We start from the raw sequence: 15,068 nt of genomic DNA, 5'->3' as shown, positions 1-15,068 counted from the left end.
AGTCATGGTGGTATTTATACTTTTCTTTCATATAAACCCAGATTGATAATTCATTTTGTGTATAACTACACAAGGACAATTGGCAAATTAATTAACCATTCCGAGAGAGTAGCGGGTACTTTTTATGTGCTGCTGGCACGGGAGCCAGTCAGGTGGCACTGGCATCGGCCATACTTGAATGATGCTTTTTACGTGTCACCGGCACGGGAGCCAGTCGGGTGGCACTGGCCCCAGCCATGCTTGAATGGTGCTTTTTAAGTGCCACCAGCACCGGAACCAGTCAGGCGGCACTGGCATCAGCCACGCCTGAATGTTGCATTTTATGTGCCACCGGCACGGGTGCCAGTCAGATATAAAAGACAACAAGTAAAAAGGAAAGAGATATCAATATTATATTTAGTGTTAGGCTACAACAGATGTGTCGTATTTTAAGCTAATATTATAGCTGGAAATTATCTGATCATTATTAATCTATATTTATGATTATGTTTTTCATTATATTAAGCTATTTACTAGATTCATCTGTTGCCACCCAGTCATGTTGTTGTTGGAACTCTGTCGCTTACGACGTCGAGGGTTCCAGTTGATCCGATCAATGGAACAGCCTGCTCGTGAAATTAACGTGCAAGTGGCTGAGCACTCCACAGACATGTGTACCCTTAACATAGTTCTCGGGGATATTCAGCGTGACACAGTGTGTGACAAGGCTGACCCTTTGAATTACGGGCACAACAGAAACAGGAAGTAAGAGTGAGAGAAAGTTGTGATGAAAGAGTACAGCAGGGTTCGCCACCATCTCCCTGCCGGAGCCTCGTGGAGCTTTAGGTGTTTTTGCTCAATAAACACTCACAACGCCCGGTCTGGGATTCGAAACCGCGAGTCCGCTGCCCTAACCACTGGGCCATTGCGCCTCCCACCCAGTCATGACCTAAGAACAAACACACCATATTTTGTTGTGTCTAGGGGAAGTCATCATTCCAATATAATTAACACACACACTGGTTCAATTCCACTCTTTTATCATTAGACACTTGGTTAAATATCCAATTAACTAATTATTGAAAGGGCTTGAAAAGAAGACCCATCAAGCCAAGGCAAGGACCGAGACAGCTCCTTTTAAATGTTGGGCCCCACAGAGGCAATGATCGAGAACTTTGGCATTATGTTGTGCGTGAGAAGAAGACCCATCAAGCCAACTGTGGCAGATACCGGTGTCATGCAAATGGCACCCGTGCCGGTGGTACATAAAGGCACCTTTCGAGCATTGGGCCTCATGAAGGCAAGGACCGAGAGTGAGCTCCTTTCGAATATATATATATATCATCATATAGTTGTAGGAGTAGCTGTGTGGTAAGCTTGCTTCCCAACCACATGGTTCCGGGTTCAGTCCCACTGCGTGGCACCTAGGGCAAGTGTTTTCTGAAGCCTTGTAAGTGGATTTGGCAGACGGAAACTGAAAGAAGCCTATCATATATATATATGTATATATTTGTGTGTCCCTGTTTGTCCCTCCATCGTCGCCTGACAACCAATGTTGGTGTGTTTACGTCCCTATAACTTAGTGGTTCAGCAAAAGAGATCAATAGAATAACTATTAGGCTTACATAGAATAAGTCCTGGGGTCAATTTGTTCGACTAAAGGTGGTGCTCCAGCGTGGCCGCAGACAAAATGACTGAAACAAGTAAAAGAAAAAAAGAATATGCATATATATATATATAAGCACACACAAATATATATATATATATATATATATATATCATCATCATCATCGTCGTTTAACGTCCGCTTTCCATGCTAGCATGGGTTGGACGATTTATATATATATATATATATATATTAATAAATCTTAGGGTAGCAAAAAAATTTTTAGAAATTCTTTTTGCTACCAGTGGTCTAGCGAGAAGAAAAAAACTAGCCAATAGACTATATATTATTCATATAAATACAGTGTACATTTAAACACATGAGAGAGATGTCCATAATAGGACACCTAACCTGCTAGAAGGAGCAGTCAAAACTCCAAACCACAATTAGGGATAATTTCGAAAGAGAATGAAAAATATAAATATTTACCATCTATTTTCTGAACCAAGGTTTCAAGCTATTTTCAGCAAAAGAAAATAATATTTTGCAAGACCAGCTATCATCAGCAGAAAAGCCAAGATTAACATAAAGATAGATAGACAGATAGATAGATATCAGGGGTGTATATTCCAGGTGTGTGCTGCACATCCATCGAAAATGTTAAATTCCTTATAACTGGTAACCTTATTAATTTAATCACAAATGTTAATGGGAAACTTTTGTCCGACCCCTGCTCGAATTTTGGTGGCATTGGATGTGACAGCACGACCAATACAATAATCACCACATGCCGCTAAAGTAATATTTAAAGTGGAGACAGTTATTTTAAAGGGATTTTGTGGTTTGCTGATGGAAAGGGAACTGGGATAAGGGTTTAGGTAAAATTTCAAAGTCCCAGCTAAAACTAATTAAACACACACACAGACATATCTATATATATACAGATATATACCACTTCTTAAAATTATCTATGTGTAGGCATAGGAGTGGCTGTGTGGTAAGTAGCTTGCTTACGAACCACATGGTTCCGGGTTCAGTCCCACTGCGTAGCACTTTGGGCAAGTGTCTTCTACTATAGCCCTGGGCCGACCAAAGCCTTGTCAGTGGATTTGGTAGACGAACACTGAAAGAAGCCTGTCGCATATACGTATATATATATATATATATATATATATATATATATATATATATATATATATATATATATATGTATGTGTGTGTATATGTTTGTGTGTTTGTATTTGTCCCCACCCCCAACATGGCTTGACAACCGATGCTGGTGTCTTTATCTCCCCGTAACTTAGCGGTTTGGCAATAGGATAAGTACTAGGCTTACAAAGAATAAGGTGATGCTCCAGCATGGCCACAGTCAAATGACTGAAACAAATAAAAGAGTAAAAAAGAGTAAAGAGTATTGTTAATTAGAGTGTTGATGAACGTTTGTTATTTCAAAGTAATTTTGTGGTTTATCGACTGGAAAAAATATCGGAAAACATCTCAACTAAAACTAATTACATACAAACACAGACATTGGTGTATGTATGTATGTATATGCATACATGTATGCATGTATGCGTATTATATATAACATACACATTACTTAAAATAAGAGCTAATAGTTCCTTGCCAAAGTGACACTAAGGTTAGATAGACTTATATAATGTGCCTTGTGTCTCCAAGCAATCATGAGGCTCGGAACCGCAAAAAGTGGAAGACAAAGGATGAATAAAAATGGGAAAAGAAAGAAAATTAAAGTAATTTTCAGGCTCAGGGCACATAGCTCTATTTGAAAGTCAAGATGCTGGTAGATGAGAAAACATGAGCAGAAGGTTGATGCAGAAAAATGGCATGAGAAAAGAGAGGGTGAATAAATTAGAAAAGAAAGGAAATTAAGAGTTATGTCCCCTTTGACTGTAGAAATCATAATTAATCTAACTGGAGTCCAAAAGTCTGTGAGACAACTGCTGAATCCAGAGAGGTTAGTGTCAAAAGAAATTTATCCAAGTGCTTACCTTTGCAGAAAATTTCAGATTTAGAATCATGTAGTGTTGTGGAATTTTGGATTTAAATGCTGATGAAATAAAGTACCAGTCAAATACAAAGGTTCATTGAATTGATTTGTCTCTTCTCCTTAAAACTGCCAGTTTTGTGTCAAAATTAAGAATTATTTATTAAAGATTTAATTAAAGAAAGAGAGCTTGGGCTAGGAGAAAATAATTAAAATGACATCGCAATGTCATCTGTATTACTCCAGCAATCTAAAGGTATCAGAAATTGTAGAATCTGAGGAGTTGTGTTACCACATAGCTGACCACTGCATCAGTGCTTTCATTAGAGTATGCTAAGGATTAAAGAAACAAAAACATCAACTCACTGGTATATTTAAAATACAGGGACCCTGCATAATGGTGGGTTTATGAGGGGAGTGTAATAGTTGTAATAAGAATAGTTGGTCTACATTACCTCATAAGGAATATGGGGCTGGTTTCCTGGCTTCTCTAACCTATATAATCCTCCCTAGACAGGATGCCTGTCCGTCACAGGATTACTCATTTTTGCCAGCTGAGTGGACAGGAGTAATGTGAAATGAAGTGTTTTGCTCAAGAACACAATGTGTCACCCAGTCCAGGAATCAAAACCATAATTTTACAATCATGAATAAAATACCCTAACTACTAAGCCATGTGCATCCACACATATATATACTGTATATATATATATATATATATATATATATATATATAGTGAACAGGTCGTGGTCTCAAAGTGACGAAAATATTTTGGCAAATTAAATTTAAATGTTGAAACGAATCTGACGGCTTTTGTGTGTTATTTTAAATGGCTTATAAACACCTTCCACGCTACAATTGTTTTCGTTCTAGCACATGATCTCAGATCAGGTCACTTGCTAGCTAGGTAAGTAAATCTCCGCAAAATATATATATATATATATATATATATATATTTGGAGTGTTTTGGAAGTTCCTTGATACATTTGGAGAGAAGATTTTTTCTCAAAGAGTTAAGATTGAGAAAAGAACCTTTTTAGAAAGTCGAAAGACACTAACCTTTGGGAAGAGATTTCACAAAATGTGTGTTGGCTTTGCTTTTATAGATGTGCAAGAGCTTTCGGTTCTTAATGTTTTCAAGCATGTGTTATTACATATAGTGAAAGTTGTTGTTGACTATTTCCAGTTTAGTTTCGGACTCAGAAATCTTATAAAATATTCTTCTTTTGTTTTCCAGAGAAGGTCGTTCTCTTTGTTTATTTTCCAAAGAAGGAAAATTGTAAATTTTCCTTGTGCACAGGTGTCCAAATGAACACTGAGAAAGACGACTTGCAGAGCTTAATTTGTTCCTTAAAAAACAAAAATGACCCCACCACCACCATCTCCAAACTAATTCATCAGTGAGGAGTCGAAAAGTCTGTGAGACAACTGCTGAATCCAGAGAGGTTGGTGTCAAAATAAATTTATCCAAGGGCTTACATTTGCAGAAAATTTCAGATTTGAGTTCAAATTGCACCATGGTCGAATTTGTCTTTCATCCTTTTGGGGTCGATAAATTAAGTACCAATGGGCTGGTATTTAATTTATTGATAAATTAAGTCTAGAGAAAGAGAGAATTTTCTCCCAAGACTATTTTCGTAGTGGAAGGTCTTCACATGTCCAAATACACTTGAATGCATAAATATGACTTTACAAGAATATATTAGATAATTTCAAAGGTTACATACTTTTGTCACAGGAACTCTCACTGTAAAAAAACACCCATAAAAGCAAAATAACATATCATGGGGTATGAACACACTAATTATTAAAATTAAAACAGGATATAGTAGTATTTAATTAGTGTTTTTATACAGGTAAGTTAATTACATCACACTCTAGTAATGGTGATAGGTGTGTGGAGACACAACACCATAAACTTAAGTTTTAAAACAATTAAATTAATAACAATATCATTGACATGTCTTATACAGGTAAATTAATAGCACACCTGCACAGGTGATTGTCAAGTTTCTAATTAAATATTACCAATAACTTGTGTTTCCAGGTGTGTTATTAACAGGTAATTAATAACGCAGGTAAATTATAACTCCATTTGGAATGGTATTAGTTTAATTGCTGCTTCAATGATACTGAAAACTTGTTTATATGTTCCAGGTGTCTCGTTAACAGGTAATTGATAAAACAGGTAAGTTATAACATACCTGGAATAATGTTATCTTTCATCTTTTACCTGCTTTGGTCTTTGATCTGGGGCACTGCCTCCAAGGGTTTAGCTTGAACTCACTGACCCCAGTACTTATTTCATCAGTTTGAAATTATGGGGACGAAAACAAACCAACACTAGTAGTCAGTGGGTGTTGGAGGTACATATACACAGCTAGATATATATACATACACATGCATATATATATATATATATATATATATATATATATATATATATATATAATATGTGTGTGTGTATATATATATATATATATATATATATATGTACATATTTGTATATATATATATTGTTTAACGTCCGCTTTCCATATATATACATATACATACACATGCATATATATATATATATATATATATATATATATATATATATATATATATATATATATATGTACATATTTATATATATATATATGCATGTATATATATATATATATACATATATATATATATATGTACATATTTATATATATATATATATATATATATATATATATATATATATAAATATACAGGGATTAGCATTGAGTTGCTTCTCCAACATACTGAAAATTTAGAAATAGCAGTCAAAGAACTACTGATTCTAAACTACGAATTTTTCTCTAAACGGATGGCGATATTTATGGCACACATAGAACAAAACCGGAGGGAAAAGCGTAAACAAAACAAGTCTTGTTTTGTTTGTGCTTTTCCCTCCGGTTTTTTGTTCTATGTGTGCCATAAATATTGCCATCCATTTAGAGAAAAATTTGTAGTTTAGAATCAGTAGTTCTTTGACTGCTATTTCTAAATTTTCAGTATGTTGGAGAAGCAACTCAATGCTAATCCCTGTATATTTATGATGATAAATGGTTTTACCGATAAAGGTTTTTTCATACTGAAGTACTTGGCAAAATCTTTAATTGTTAATTCTATTATTAATTGACGATTCCCTGCCCTTATTCTTGTGTATATATATATATATATATATATATATATATATACATACATATATATATATGTATATATATATATATATATGTACATATTTATATATATGTATATATATATATATATATATATATATATAGTGTGTGTGTGTGTGTACATATTTATATATATATATGTTGTTTTTCTGGTTTTTTTCAGTTGTTCGAAAAAAGTTTGTTTTCTGTTTTCTTTTCTCATTGTATTTAACTTTTTTTTTTGTGATGTCCTGTATCCATATATGCATGCATGTATACATATAGATGTAGGTATGTACATATATGTATGGATATACGCATATATCTATATACTTATATTATTATATATATATATATATAAGGTATGGTAGATGAGTTCAGCAAAAATTTAGGTTCAGGTGTACAGAATTTAGTATGGCAATCTGTAAAGGTGGTTGTTTATTTTTTTATTACATGATACTGAGTGGAGGCGCAATGGCCCAGTGGTTAGGGCAGCGGACTCGTGGTCATAGGATCGCGGTTTCTATTCCCAGACCGGGTGTTGTGAGTGTTTATTGAGCGAAAACACCTAAAGCTCCACGAGGCTCCGGCAGGGGATGGTGGTGAACCCTGCTGTACTCTTCCACCACAACTTTCTCTCACTCTTTCTTCCTGTTTCTGTTGTGCCTGTAATTCAAAGGGGTCAGCCTTGTCACACTGTGTCACGCTGAATATCCCTGAGAACTACGTTAACGGTACACGTGTCTGTGGAGTGCTCAGCCACTTGCACGTTAATTTCACGAGCAGGCTGTTCCGTTGATCGGATCAACTGGAACCCTCGACGTCGTAAGCGACGGAGTGCCAACAACATGATACTGAAAAGATGCATACAATAGGTAAGTAAATGACACACCTGACAGTCATGTTTCTGATAATAATATCACACTGAATTGTATTTTAAGACAGACAGGTAAGTTGCCAGTGCCTTTGCGAAGGGGGCCACGTTTTTGCTGCATAGAGGAGATCAGAAAGTACCAACACATTGAAGATGTGAAGCTTTGTCTTTCAGGGGACAGAGCAGTGCAGTAAAGTGGATTCATGGTTGCATTAAATAATGTTTCACGACAGGTAAGATAACGACACGCCAGGTAAGTTAATGAGACACCTGTAAGGGGGCCACGTTTTTGCTCCATAGAGGAGAACAGAGAGTACCGACACATTGAAGATGTGAAGTTTTCAGGAGATAGAGCCGTGCACCAAAGTGGATTCAGTAGCAAAGCCCTAGGAACCATCGAGAACATCAGATGTCACCATCATGTTTCCAACAAAGAACTGCATGTGCACATGTGTTGACCCACAACCTCCCACCTCATGGCTATCCATCACATGCACTGGTTTGGACATGTCTTCCATCTTCCACCGGTTCATCCTACCAAGGCCTTACTCTCATTTGACACGGCAGATGAGAGCTGGAAGAGAACCTATAACCAGGTGGCTGGATGTGATTAAGGACGGGCTCCAGAAGCTTGATGTCATCTTGGAGGATGCAGACGGGGCTGGCATGGGACCACCGGCAATGAGGAGCCCTGGTGGACCTGGTCAGCTCTACACATGTTGACATCTCTGGAAGCACTCACCTGGGATGACCTCAGCCCTCTCAAGCAGGATCATGAAGCAAGCAAACAAGCAGGTAAGTTAATAACACACCTGGGATTATAGTAGTCTAGTTTCTGGTTACACAATATTGAAGGCATGTGGCTGGGTGGTTAGGGCATTCGGCTCATAATCGTTAAGTTGTGAGTTCAATTCCTGCCGGTGCATTATATCCTTGAACAAAACACTTTATTTCATGTTGCTCCAGTCTACTCACCTGGAAAAAGTGAGTAGTACCTGTAATTCAAAAGGGCCAGCCTTGTCACACTGAATCTCCTTGAGAAGTACATAAAGGGTATACGTGTCTGTGGAGTACTCAGCAGGCTATTCTGTTGATTGGATCAACTGGAACCCTTGTGCCAGTGCCACACAATATTAACGACTTGGAAAGTTAATAACATACCCAGGATGGTAATAGTTTAGTTGCTAAGGATACGATTCCTTTAACACATGTTTAATGTCAGGTGAAAACCAGGTGTTTTATGACAGGTAATATTCTAGTTTCTGGTGACACAATATCAACGACTTGTTTCATACAGGTAAGTTAATAACACACCTGGGTTTGCAGTAGTTTAGTTGCTTATAATATGATTCTTGTAACTTGTGTTTTATGTCAGATGAAATACCAGGTGTTTCATGACAGGTAAGGTAATAAAACACATGGAATGGTAATATTCTAGTCTCTGGTGACACAATATCAATAACTTGTTTTATACAGGTAAATTAATTAACACACCTGAAATTGTAATAGTCTGGTTTCAGGTGATATAATTCCTTTAATATATGTTTTATGTCAGGTAGAATAACATTTGGAGTGGTATCAGTCTGCTTTCTAGTTATATACAGGCAAATTAATATATATACATATATATACACTATATACTGTATATTATTATAAACAGTATCTGGTTTTATACAGGTAAATTAATAACACACCTGGACTTGTGAAAGATTACTTTCTGGTTACATGAGACCAATGACTTGTGTTTTATGACAGGTAAGGTAAAGAACACACCTGAAATTGTGATACTTTATTTTCTGATTAAACTATACCACAAATTTGTGTTGTACACAGGTAAATAAATATCACACCTGGACTAGTAATAGTCTAGTTTCTGGTGAAATAACATTTATTCATGCTTAATAACAGGTAAGTTGATAAAACACCTGGAATTTTAGTAGTTGAATTTCAGTTTTACCAATATCATTAATTTGCATTTTTGACAGGTAATTTAACACACCTTGAATAATGAGTTCTTGTTTCTGGAGACACAATACCATTAAATTATATTTTGCACAGGTAAGATAACAACACACCTGTTTTGTGACATTCTCAGTTTTGGTGATACAATACCATTAGCTTTTATTTTCCGACAGGTAAGTATGATGGCAGGTAAGATAATGACACACCTGTATGGTGACAGTCTTGTTTCTGGTACCACCGATATTAACTTTTGTTTGATGACAGGTAACATAACAATGCACCTGTATGGTGACAGGTAAGTTAATGACATCTGTATAGTCTCATTTCTGGTAGCATAATATCATTAACTTGTGTTTTATACAGGTAAGTTAATGACATACCTGTTGGTTGATAGTTTCTGGTTACATGGCTGCATTAATAACATTTTATGACAGGTATGATAACAGTCTCACATCTGGTGACACAATGCCATTAAATTAAATTTTATGACAGGTAAGATAACAATACAACTTCATGATGACAGGTAAGTCAGTGACACACCTGTACAGCAACAGTCTCATTTCTGGTGGCAAGGTATTAAAATCTATTTTTGACAGGTAAGATAACAACATACCTGTATGGTGACAGTCTTGCTCCTGGTGGTACGATACCATTAACTTGCGTTTTACACAGGTAAGTGAATGACATACCTGTTTGTTGATAGTTTCTGGTTTCATGGTTGCATGAAATAATGTTTCATGGCAGGTAAATTAATGACATAATTGTGTGGTGGGTTTCATTTCTGATGAGAGGTAGGATAACAAAATACCTGTATGACATCAATCACATACCTATATAACGATAGTCGTGTTTCTGGTGCCAAGGTACAACTTTTTTTTACAACTTTTATTTTGGACAGGTAAGATAACCTGCATTATGACAGGTAAATTAATGTTTCTGGTTGCATTAAATCATGTTTTATGACAGATAAGATAACGACACACCAGGTAAGTTAATGAAACACCTGTAAAAGTGATAGTTTAATTTCTGGTGACATGATGTTGTTAACTTGCATGTTAGTTCAAAACATGTAGGAAAAAATCTGTAGAGGTGGTCATTTATTTTTTTACTACATGATGCTGCAAAGATATGTACGACAGGTAATTAGATGACACACCTGACAGTCTTGTTTCTGATTACACGATCGCACTGAATTGTATTTTAAGACAGACAGGTAAGTTGTCAGGGCCTTTGTGAGGGGTGACGTTTCTGTTCCCTAGAGGAGAACAGAAAGTACCAACACATTGAAGATGTGAAGCTTTGTCTTTCAGGGGACAGAGCAGTGCACTAAAGTGGATTCACGGTTGCTTTAAATAATGTTTCACGACAGGTAAGATAACGACACGCCAGGTAAGTTAATGAGACACCTGTAAGGATGATGGTTTAATTTCTGGCGACATGTTAGTTCCAAACCGATCTTCATGTGTGTAGCATGCTGGTCTTTTTGATCAGCTAAGAGATGATGACTGCAGGATAATAAAAATATACATGGATGAAGGTGGGGGGATTCCAGTCTGGTAATGTCCAGGGGAGGAAGGATTGGGATGGGATGGGAGAGGGGGGATGCACAATGTGGTGGAGTGCTGAGTAGTTTGGGTGGGTCTTTGTGGAGGAGAGATAAATGCATCAGTGGATATGGGGTGGGGGTGGAATGGTGTGAGAGGAGAGGTGGGTGTGGGGTAGGGGAAGAGATGATTGTGCTGAGGGTGATGGAGGAAGGAGAGATGAATGCCTTGGTGGATGGGTGGGTGGGAAGGAGAGAGAAGAATGCCTAGGGCAAGATGAATGTGTTGGTGGATATGAGAGGGGTGGGTGGAGAGGTGGACATATGGGTAGACATGAAGGAGGGAAAATGAATTTGTGGGGTGAGGAGAGATGAAGGTGTCAGTGGGGTCAAGAGTCGTGGGGGGGAGGGGGCACATGAATGTGTGGGCGGAGAAGGGGAGGAGGGAAGGAAAGGTGAATGGGCACAGGCATGGTGGGGGTGGATATGAGGGGTGGAGGGGAGGAAAGGGGTGAAGGTGAATGGGTTTAGTGCCAGTGGCATCAGGGGGAGGGTAGATGAATGTGTTCACTGAGAAGGGGGGAGGGTAGAAAAGAGGAATGGATTAGTGGTGGACATGGGTGGACATGCAGGGGGGGGACAGACGAATGTGGGGATGAAGGAAGGGGTGGAGGTGAATGGACAGGAGGAAGGGGAGGCAAATGCTGTGGTGGTGTTATCAGTGGATGTGGGGGTAGGAAGGGGGGGTTAAATGTGTTGGCAGGAGGAGTGGGCGGAGGAGGGTTGGAAAGACAAATGCATTGTTGGACAAGGGGCGGTGGGGGGGAATGTAGGTGGACGGGAGGTGGGGAGGTAAATGTGGATAGTGGTGGTGGGGGGTAAAGATAAATGGGTTTGGTGGGAGGAGAGATATGCACAGGTGGATACGGGGTGGGTGGGTGGGTGGTGGGAGGAGAAATGAAACAAGTGGTAGCTAAGCCTTGCAGAAATAGCAGCCAACCCCCCCCCCCACGAACCTTTAGTAAGTGTAGTCCAGATACAATTTGCCCTATGTGACAGTAATGTTGGGGTGGTCATATTTGGAATTTCTGTTAAGCTTGGGCCTGACATGGTGGTTAAGCAATAACAACAACAATAAAAACAACTGAACAGCCATGTGGTGGGGGGAGAGGGGGTTGGTGGTAGGCTGGGGGGTGGGGGTGGAGTGGAGCCTGGTCTAGGGAGTGAGGAGTTTGGTTGGAGTTAGTAGGCTACAGGCTGGGATCAAAAAGTGGGACTATGGCTAAGGCAGGGCTGAAAAGGGTACGGATGATGATGGTGGTGGTGATGATGATGGTAGTGTGGTAGTGGTGATGATGGTGACAGTAGTTGTGGTAGTGGTGATAGTGGTGGCAGCGGCAGTTGTGGTGATGGTGATTGTGGTGATGGTGATGATGACAATGGTTGTGGTGGTGGTGGTTGTAGTGGTGACAGTGGAAGTGCTAGTGGTGATGATGATGATGGTGGTGGTGGTGGTGACAGTGGTGGTGGTAGTGGTGATGATGATGATGATGATGGTGGTGGTGGTGATGGTGACAGTAGTTGTGGTAGTGGTGATAGTGGTAGCAGCAGCAGTTGTGGTGATAGTGATGATGACGATGGTTGTGGTGGTTGTAGTGGTGGTGGTGATGATGGTGGTATGATAGTGGTGATGACGAGGATGGTAGTGATGATGACGGTGGTGGTGGTGGTTGTGGTGGTGGTAGTGGTGATGATGATGATGATGATGATGATGGTGATGATGGTTGTGGTGGTGGTGGTGGTTGTGGTGGTGACAGTGGAGGTGGTAGTGGTGATTATGATGATGATGATGATGGTGGTGATGATGGTTGTGGTGGTTGTGGTGGTGGTGGTGGTTGTGGCGGTGGTGGCAGAAATGCAGGAACTCAAGGGGACGAAATGAGGTGACAGCATACCTAAAGCGTCCCCAAGGGGACAAGCATGTTTTTTTTTTTTTTCCAATGGTTGCACAGTTAGTAGGAATGTTCCCAAGATACGGTCAATTTGGGTCAGCATTGGCTGAAATGAGATCAAGAGAAAGGGCTCATTAAGGGACCATGGTCAGCTGGGACCAAGAAGGGTCTGCAATGTGGCTCATGAAATATCAGATTGTCAGTGAAGGCCAAGTCTTGACAAGGATATGGTCAGGGGAAAAAAAAACAAATTTGACCAGTGGTGTGGCCAGCCAAGACCAAGGATGTGTTGTGTGAACACTAGGTTTTGACAAGGGAATGGTTAAGGAAAAACCAATGTTTATTAGGGGTGTGGTCAGTTTAGACAAAGATGAACAGGGCTTGACCAGCAAAGATCAAGATTTTACAAGGGTGTAGTCAACTGGAAATCAAGTTTGACTAAGGGTATGGCCAGTTGAGACCAAAATTAAGAGGGATGAGGATGGTCAGCAAATATCAAGTTTTTGACAAGGGTGTGGTCAACTGGAAATCATGTTTGACCAGGGGTGTAGCCAGTTGAGACCAAGATTAAGAGGGATGGGGATGGTCACCAAATATCAAGTTTTTGACAAAAGTGTGGTCAATTGGAAACCATGTTTAACCAGGGGTGTGGCCAACCAAAATTAAGAGGGACGGAGGTGGTCAATTGAAGACCAAGTTTGATTAGGAGTATGGCAAGTTGAGACCAAGAAGGGAAGGGTGTGGACAGTGGAGGTCAAGTCTTGACAAGGGTATGGTGGTCAAGTGGAAAGCAGGTTTGATCTGGGGTGAGCCAAGAGATTAAGAGGGATAGGAGTTGACAGTGGGGGGGCCAAGTTTGGACAAAGTTGTGGTCAATTGAAAACCTAGTTTGATTAGGGGTGTGGCCAGTTGAGACCAAGAACGGAAGGGAGTGGACACTGGTGGTCAATCCTGACTATGATTGATAGGGATGTGGTCAATGGAGACCAAGTCTTGACAGTGGTGAGGGCATCAATGGTGTGTGGGCAGTAGAGAACAAGACTAGACAGGGGTATAGTCAGTGTTGACCAAGAGGGTTAGGTGTAGTCAGTGAAGGCCAAAACGGGGCAGGGGTGTGATTGATAAAGACCAATGGACAAGGGCATGGTCAGTCCAGACTAAGTCTGGACAAGGGAATGGTCAAAGTAGATCAAGTATAGAAAGGGGTGTGGCCAGCAGAGATAAACAATGGACAGGGGTGTAGTCAGTCCAGACCAAGTCTGGACAGGGACATGGTCAAAGTGTGGATAGGGGCATGGTCAGTAGAGATCAGTAGTGAAGAGGAATGTGGTCAGTTCAGATGCAATCTGGACAGTAATGTAGTCAGTGCAGACTAAGTCTGGACATAGGTATGGTCAAAGTCTGGTTTGGGACATGGTCAGTTGAGAACAATAGTGGACAAGGGTGTGGTTAGTCCAGACCAAGTCTGGACAGGGATATCGTCAGTCCAGACAAAGTGTGGACAGGGGATAAGGACATGATTAGTCCAGGCCATTTCTGGACAGGGGTACAATCGATGGAGATCAAGCTTGCATAGGGCCGTGGTCAGTCAAGACCAAAAGGATTAAAAGTGTGGTCAATAAAGACCGAAACAGATCATGAGTATTATGGTCAGCGATGACCAAGTCCAGTCACATGTGTTAGAATCTCTCGAATCCGTTGACTCCTGACGACTCAGCATTTAGAAGACGGTCCCAGAGCAAGACAGCTGACAGAATGACGAGACCGACAACTACTCCGCCCAATGATGCAGCCACCCCGTCCACTCCATGGTATGTGTCCAACTGTGCCTGGCGCCACACCATGTAGACAGAGTCTCGGCAATGAGATTTGGTGTACTGTTCGCTATGGTGGATGTTATCTGTTAATAGAGAAAGAGAGACAAAGAAATATATTGTAATGAATGGATGCTAAGGTGGTGGTAGTGGCTG

General features: G+C 39.7%; 1 protein-coding gene across 1 annotated transcript in view; it reads right to left on the bottom strand.

The window, feature by feature from the left end:
* Positions 1–9,415: 9,415 nt before the first annotated feature.
* Positions 9,416–15,068, bottom strand: part of LOC106869542 (uncharacterized) — a 30,651-nt gene continuing 24,998 nt past the window's right edge. Inside the window, exon 21 of the mRNA XM_089345722.1 lies at positions 9,416–14,998. Within this exon, the coding sequence (XP_089201848.1) occupies positions 14,778–14,998 (221 nt within the window). The 3' untranslated portion in view covers positions 9,416–14,777. The remainder of the gene's footprint in view (positions 14,999–15,068) is intronic.

Source organism: Octopus bimaculoides, chromosome 29, assembly GCF_046866305.1.
Source record: "Octopus bimaculoides isolate indiv1 chromosome 29, ASM4686630v1, whole genome shotgun sequence".
Classification (NCBI taxonomy): Eukaryota; Metazoa; Mollusca; class Cephalopoda; order Octopoda; family Octopodidae; genus Octopus; species Octopus bimaculoides.
Note: the sequence above shows the minus strand (reverse complement) of the source record. Positions and strands in the feature narration are given on the sequence as shown.